Source organism: Sander lucioperca, chromosome 11, assembly GCF_008315115.2.
Source record: "Sander lucioperca isolate FBNREF2018 chromosome 11, SLUC_FBN_1.2, whole genome shotgun sequence".
Taxonomy (NCBI): domain Eukaryota; kingdom Metazoa; phylum Chordata; class Actinopteri; order Perciformes; family Percidae; genus Sander; species Sander lucioperca.
In genome coordinates, this window is record NC_050183.1 from 37,798,126 (window position 1) to 37,806,368 (window position 8,243).

An 8,243-nucleotide genomic window follows, 5' to 3' on the forward strand; every position below is an offset into this window, starting at 1 on the left:
GGGCACAAGTTAAAACTCGACATGGCACACCGAGCCGCATCTTCACCAACTGGGAAGTGGGAGAGGGAAGAAGCATGCTAAATTAATAAAGCTTCATAGTAGAACAAACATTTATGAAACTGGCCTTTGATACTGCAAAAGATCAGAAACAGAAAAATGTCCAGGACAGTGAAGACTGACCACATCTTAACATGTCAGGTATACTCACTGGACAGATAAGAGAAACCCGGAGGCCTGTAGTCGCAATTTCACTCTCTGGGTCAAAACGTAGTTTGTCTTGAACTATAGATCAATGGCAGACAAAAATATAACGTCATAATAGCTTATCAGACAAATATACTGTCATGTGAAATTAACAACACAAAACGGTGCTAACAAAAGGTTTTAGTCAATGACTTCTTCTTAGTGTAGTTTTCAATTTCAAAGTCACATTTGCAAAATAATTTAGGCAGAGTATGAAGGTAATACTTACTGCGTTCACGACAGCGTTCTGCACTTTCAACAGAGCAGAGTTTGAGTTGGCTGAAGAGGTCTGCTGCAGTGAAAACCCTCACTAAATACACTGCCACCGAGTACCGCTGAAAACAGATTAACAGGTTGTGAGCATTTATTTCAAAAGGCTACCAATCTAAAATAGAGCATATAAACTAAGTGAACCTCAATGCCACTTAAAAAACAGAAACTTTAATACACAATATTTATTATGGTAAGGGGAATCTACTTGGTGAAGAAGAACTAAAAAGGCAAATGTACTCTCTTGAACCCTCCTGATTATATAACTATTTAATGCAAGATAATATCCTCTTACATAATTTATATGGGCCAACTACAAAAGTCACACATCTTAGGGAAACCAAACACAGTAAATTCTTTCTATTAATGAATGTTCAATATCTCTGGGATCTTTGTGCAAATATGACTTAGAACCTTAGAATTTGATGGACTGAATTCCACACACCCCAACTTGTGGGCCAACCACAAGGTTATGAACTTGCATTGATTAAGTATGCAGAGCAATCAATTTCGTATTTCCATGTTCCACTTCAAACAAACCAAAAAATGGTTGGTTTGCCTCTAAAATCAGCAACATTTCTACTTCTAAAGTACTGCTGTTGGTCTAAAACGGCAGTATTTTGATCATGTATTTTGATTATTCACATTATTATGTGAATAAAAGGAGACTGTTAAAATACTGTTCAAACCTTCCTGCCAGAACAGATCTGTAATGACACTCCTTTTCCCATGGACATCATATGTTTTGATGCAGGCTAGATTTACTTAAAGCTACAGTTCGTAGTTTCTGTCACCCCTATTAAGAATTCTAAGTAATAACACTGTCGACCATCCACATGACGCAAGCCTTCGGTGATCGAGCACCACCCCCACTCCTCCTCTGCGAAGCTGCTAGTAGCGCTTAACCAGTCAAATCAAGGAGGACATGGAGGATAAAAAAAAAAAGGTTATTGTCTTGTAATTTTTATGTCATATTCGTCTCCAAAGCTGAAGGCTGCTGTTGTCCTTTCTCAGCGGTGATGTAAAACGCATCACTCGAGCTTCTGCATGTGAATGTCGCCGGACCACATCATTTTGTTAAACTATTAGCTACTAGTTTTGTGGAGCTGAAAAGCTTAATTAGCTTTGTAGCAACTCATTTGGCAATGGCTTGAATGTAACAGACGTTCATTAATATAAAATAGTTGCGCACTATAGCTTTAACACAGAGCTATTCAGCTGTCAGGCAACTTTAGTGCAAGCTTACTGTAGGCTATCGTGATTGGAGGATTTCCCAAACTCTGGGATAAAGAAAACACTTATCACACAAGGAAAACAGCATACAAAAAGGCTTCTTATTAGGGCTGTACCGAATGACACTTTTTTTTCCCCTTTACGTTCGAAGCTTCTATGGATGTTTTCTAATGAAGCTTCAAATGTCATATTTTATGCCGCCATAGCCCCAGCATTCGAATGTTGATTTAGAATCTGAATTTCAACATTCTGAAATAAGCTTTGATCTATTTCGGTACAGCCCTGCTTCTTATTGTGTTTAATTTCAACTTTCAATATTAATTGGTTTAGACAAGAGGTCTAAAGAAGAGGGTGCCAACAGGAGTAAGAGTGTATTCATCACCCAGTTGCTTATCTGGATCAAGACGCTAGTTAAAGTAGTTCAGCTCACGGCCCTCAGGAACAACTGAGTGGGACCCATGAAACAAAAGAACTGCATGTACCAGCTAGCAATGGTGCCCCACCACGACCCTAAGCTACGCCAACATGCATGATTCTGCATCAGACTCTGACCTTGCCGAAGTTTCCCCAGGTGACGGTGACTCTGTTGGTGACATTGGAGAGATGCAACCAGGGAGTGATGTTTACAGGACGACAAGGGCGACGAGGCTCAACACCAGGCTTGTTAGACGGGTAATAGCCCTGTAAACACACAGACACACAACAAAAAAAACAATGTAAATTATCCAATATATCATCTTAATAAAATTGTTTTAGAGTACTTTGTTGACATGACAGGCATCAGAATTCCCTCTGAAGGGCTTAGATACAGTTTAAAAGACTAATTAGTTGTTGGGCTCTTGATGGGGTTAGTTGTGCAGTCCCTTTTTGAACTGTGAAGCACAACATTGGTAAAGTGAAAAGACAGAAGTGTTTACTTGCAAAGAGGTAAAATGGTGGTAGGAGCTCAGTTCTACTCCTTGAGCAAAACTTAAGGTGGGGCACTGAGCAAGTTGCACATGGATGTTAGATTACAGTCACTCATGCAGTGTCTTTGTATTCTCATCTGTTTGTGCTTCTGTGCATTTATTTATTTACTTTATGTATATCTAAAGCCTACCAACCAAGAAGTCTCCTTTGTTAATACCCTACTGTTACTAAATTGCACATTTCATCTCTAAACAATACAAGTTGTTAAGTTAGTAAGAGAACTGCAGATACTCAGGAAAGCTCTTTTTACCTCAGCCCATGTTATGAGCACAACAATGGAACAGCAAAGACTAGTCTTGGATGTGTTAGCTTCCCACCAGCACATGAACAGTTTGAACACTGAGATGGAGAGTTTCCTACTGATGACTTGCCAGCGAGTTGATGCCTTTAGGCTGGCGAACCAACACTATCTGTACCTGGATATTATTTGTTCTTGCCTTATTCAACATCCACCTGCATTAGATTGGTTAATCCATCTCTACCATACATTATCATGCTAATTTGGCCCTGACCAGTCAGTAAATCCGCCATTGACACCTAAATTAGTGACTCATTGACTGTATTTAAAAACAAATGGAAGACAGGAATGACTACTACAATAAACTAGTGCTGTTAAACGATTCAAATATTTAATCGCATTAATGTCATAGTTAACTCGCAATTAATCGCACATTTTTATCTATTCTAAATGTCCCTAGATTTCTTTTTGTTAAATTATTTTTTCTCATTTTAATGCTCTTATCAACATGGAAAAGTGGATTGGCTTGCTTTGTGCTTTTGTCGCCTGGCTTTGACGAGGGGGCGGAGAACTGGCATCAGCTGTGTGCTTGGCCATCAAGTGGTATTTCAGACTGGACGTGCTGCGATGATAGCTCAGTTCACAACGACAAAACACACAGATCACTTTGGTCTTGTCAATGGAACCATTTGGCAACTTTTTAAAAGTAAACTTTCCATTCAGAATCTTATTGGCATCCATTTCAGCGTCTCACGCTCGCCATCCACTCAAAACGTAACGTTAGCCTACTACTCTTTGGCCGGCTCGCAAGCCCAAACAAGTGTGTGTGGCGTGCCTGTTGTTTTGTTTCCAGTCTAGCTAGATCCGGTGTGGTGTTGTAGTTTTTCTAACGTTACTAGTTGTTGCAACAGCATGTGAAAAAAACTACAAAGTTTGCTAGGCCAAAAAGAACGTTAATCTCACGATAAAAAAATTGACGCCGTTAAAATGGGTTTGCGTTAACGCCATTAATAACGCATTTAACTGACAGCACTACAATAAACTATTTGACAAGAGCAGAAGAACAGCCAAGCTTTAGTCATATTTGTACTCTAAAAGGTTTGGCTCGTCTCAGAGAGGTCAATCAACTCACCGGCACATGACAGTAGGACTGGTTGACTTTGACAGCAATGTTGGGAGGATACTGGTCCTCCTGGACACCAATGGAGTCTGTGTAACAGAGTCTGCAACAGAGTGTGATACGAGAGAGAAAGGTTAGCATCATTAAGAATGTCTGACCACTAGATCTAAATCTGTTTCAGCAGAGTTTTCCATAAGTGCCCTCTGCCAGCCAAACAGCTGACAGCTTATTTAAGTCTAGCCGGACGGCTACTTTTTTGTATACATTTTTAAATTCTAATAAAATAGTTTAGATCAACAAGTTATGATTCGCTATGCATGTATTTTTACGACCACTAGCCTCCACTTTAAAACAATGCAAGCATGATGATGGAGAAACGTGCCCATGTGTCTGCATCAGTCCCGCCCCCACATGTTCTACATGAGTGAGTGAGTGTGAGTGTGTGTGTGAGTGTGTGTGTATGTGTATGTGTATGTGTATGTGTATGTGTGTGTATATGCGCGTGCATGCTCTCAGCTGAGAGCTTGTGTCCTGCCAAGTAGAGAGCGGAGAGTCGTCAGTGTTTGGAAAATATTAACAAAGTAACTGATGACAAAACACATTGAATGCAGATGAGACATCCTCATTTGATGGGCTACTTTGGAAAACACTGGTGGAAGCAACTTGACAACTTTAACGTACACATTAAAAAGTCCACTGAAAGCGGTGCATTTTCCATATACGCCACACAGACGTTTATGGGCTTCATGACTGAACGAATGATCTTTATTCATATTGCGCTTTTTACAGAAGAGCCATCTCTAAGACACATTGCAAACACACTAAAACATGCAATGTTGTCAAAGTAACAGGCCTATGTCTTATAAGGAAAATGTAGGCTATGCCTCAGCCTCAAACTTAATTTTGGTTTAAAATATCCTAGAACACTTCTGTATTTTTTGCCATTGACCAATTATGCAAACTAATGATGCCCCAAATCAGGTTTTAAGAATAAAATATGATGTAATAGAACTTCCTGCAGTAAAATATATAAATGGGATTATAACGTGTGAGATTACCAGCACAGTCACTGGCAGAACCAGCACCTTCCAGGTAAAAGAATAGTGAAATATCTATTAAGTTCAAATGGGAATTAGTGGGAACTTACCTAAGAACCACTTGGATTGATCTGATTCCTGGACGAAGCTCACTTAAAAAAGCAAAAGGTTAAAAATTGAAATGAGGATTAGTTACAGAGTTTGTAAATTGAGCTAATGTTATCCAAGCAGATCTGGGGAGAAAGTTAGGATTTTCTTACCTTGCATTTCTGATCTGGTCTGCTTGGTTCGGTGTTAACTCAAATATGCATTGACTGTCCTGCAGTTTCTCATTGTTCACGTCAACTGTAAAAATGTATATAGAAAACCCATCATAAGAGCAGCACAGTATGTGGAGATAACATTTCTACTAAACAAATTATTTAAATTACAAGGATACAGAAACTTCAAACTATATACACTTACTTAGCTCTGTTGGATGCAACAGTGTCTCCAAAGTTTGGTAGAAGGGCAGTGGCACCAGCTTGACCTCTGCTGCCGGTGTGGGGATCGGTTTGGAAATGCCGTTGAGGTAGTCTGCGCCCTGAGAGGTGGCAGTGGGGGAGGAGCTGAGGGATGAGTAGGCAACTGGGATGCCCTCTGGACGCCGCGCTGCAAGCCAGCCAGATGTTTTGGGAAAGCGTGACTCGTAGAGCTGCCTGACGTTCTTCAGAAGCTCTGGGCTGTATTCGGTCTGCACTAGCCTCAGCGCACGCCCCACCAGGTCCTGTTTCAGCCCACTTTTGCTGCGGCCCATTGAGGCCAGCAGCGTCTGCAGGTCTGAGACCCGGAAACTTTTGACCATGTTCTAGAGGGAAGACAAGACAAAAATCATGAGAAACACGATACAGGGACAATGAAGTCTGTAAACGGGGACAGTTTGAGGGACAATGCCATGAATTTACAAATCCAGACTCAAGTTTTAGAGCAGTCCCAATCCAGGGCATATTGATACTTAATTTAAATGCAGAACCATTTACTTCAACAATGCTAATGGATTTTGATTCCTTCTACTTCTGACTTTTAAGCATTTGAAGTTGTTATTCACAGTTTGATTTTCTAAGTGTAACCACTGTAACCCAAGGTGGAAAATACATTCCAGTATAACAGTGTTAATATTCTGTGAATTGCTTCAGTAATGTATCAAGTTATTAAACATATTCTGTTTCGTGTGAAAATTCCTGCCTAAACACACTCGCTAACTTTTGCCCCTTTTAGGCTCCACACAATTATTTTACAATTAACTTATACAGCATTTTACATGACATAACAGTGTCTCAAACTATTTGATTCCTGCTAAAATTAGCTTTTGGCCTTAGTCACTTTAATCCTCCAGAGGCTTGAACCTGCCTTGTAATTAGGAGTCACACTGCTCCTTGTTCTGACCACTTGCATTACGGCCTAGTCATTTTCATCACTGAGTTCTTAAAAATAATTGTGGTACCATTAAACAAACCCTGAATCTGCGACAGCAGTTCAAAAGTATGACTGCATCTCTGCATTTCACTGTAATACATATACACTACACAGGCCTGTAAGACACACAGACAGAAACTACACTGACAACAAGCTTCAGCTATAGTAAAAGCCTGAGAAGCAAAGGCATGACCATCCTGGTTTGTGTTTAGTTTAAGGATATATCCTTAAACTAAACACAAAGTTTATTATATTGACTTATATGATATAAGACTTATATCATATAAGTCAATATAATGAAGAGGGATCACAAAAAAACAAACGTGGTAAAACCTACAAATTGGATCTTTATTAAAAAAAGAGACAGGTATAGTTTGCCTTGCACAAAGATTACATGTATACCAAGTCTGTTTACAGTCCCAAGGAGGTAAAATATGCCTTAAAACTAACCAACGTCTAACACATAATTACAATATGTTCCATAACTAATGGAAAACATTTGTATCAATCAATTCCCGAGTATTCACTGTCAAATATTATTTGCATTTACTGTTGGTTGTTTACGGGTGAACTCGTTTGTGTAGCAGTGACAACCACACTTTGAACGGAAGACGAACCATACCAAGCACAGATGTTTAGTCCTTGAATCAACTTAGTGTTTTTAGCGCAATCAAACGCTAATCAAACGTTTGTCACAAAGGCTTAATTTACTCGCCACAGTGGGTACACGTTTCGATTAGCTACACTTACATGTGTACACTACTTAAATAATAAGTGGCGTCGGTTATCTCAAGACAGGCCACTTAAGACAAAACATACAGCCTGCATGCACATTTTGTATTTATAAAGTAGCAGCAATGTAGAGTATGTGAACCTAGGACACATCATGGAATGTTGTTGTTACTGGAAAGACCTGAGCCGTATAACGAGCTTTAGCTTTGTCTGACATCGTTGAGTTGTGCATCAGTGGCACAACTGCTTTGTGTATAGATTAACGTTAAACTAGCACAATAACGCGGCTGTCCAGGCTTGTGATGGCCATACTGTGCAAAATGCAGCCATAAAGTAAATTTCTTCAGCCTCACTTGAACAATATAGCCTGCGCTGATCGGCTGGCTAGCTTCGCTACAGACTGGGCTATCGGTAACGTTATTCAATCATCAACTGGACATTTTGACAGGTGCACAGCTTCATAAACGAACCGGCTACCTACAGACATACATCATTATAAGCCAAATAATGCCCAATAGTAGTGCGCCGGGAGGAATGCTAGCAGCGTTTTTATGGTCACATCATTTATTTCGGTGTCTTCCTTTAGAGCCAGCGTGATGCTAGCTAAACCAACGCACTTGCTTAGCTAGTTAACGTTACCTAGCAGCCTAGCTACGTTAGCAACACAGGCTAGTTCGTTTGGTTGTGAATGTATTACGCTACAATTCTTGGAGAAAAACTCTTAAATGTATTCATACAAAGCCCCCAGTATCCCCACGACCGGGGTGAGTTTCAAACCACACTAACGCGCCAGTTCCATCAAACCAAAGCTAGCCGAGCTCTACTTGCCATCGCCTCCACCAGTTCGGCCGCCATCTTCGTGCAGCAGTACCGCGAGAGTCAGAGACGAAGGGTAGTCTCTCACCAATGAAACGCAGAGCCTGCTTTGATAGACGGGTATCCTCAG

At 40.3% G+C, this 8,243-nt stretch overlaps 1 protein-coding gene across 1 annotated transcript in view; it reads right to left on the minus strand.

The window, feature by feature from the left end:
* The window catches only part of pias4a (protein inhibitor of activated STAT, 4a), a 16,598-nt gene extending 8,355 nt beyond the window's left edge, over positions 1-8,243 (minus strand). Inside the window, exons 1-9 of the mRNA XM_031318450.2 lie at positions 8,126-8,243; positions 5,576-5,957; positions 5,371-5,455; positions 5,221-5,262; positions 4,086-4,176; positions 2,299-2,427; positions 473-578; positions 209-282; positions 1-49 (exon numbers count right to left, since the gene is read on the minus strand). The exon at positions 1-49 is cut by the window's left edge and continues 112 nt beyond it. Coding sequence (XP_031174310.1) covers positions 1-49; positions 209-282; positions 473-578; positions 2,299-2,427; positions 4,086-4,176; positions 5,221-5,262; positions 5,371-5,455; positions 5,576-5,957; positions 8,126-8,152 — 985 coding nt within the window. The 5' untranslated portion in view covers positions 8,153-8,243. The remainder of the gene's footprint in view (positions 50-208; positions 283-472; positions 579-2,298; positions 2,428-4,085; positions 4,177-5,220; positions 5,263-5,370; positions 5,456-5,575; positions 5,958-8,125) is intronic.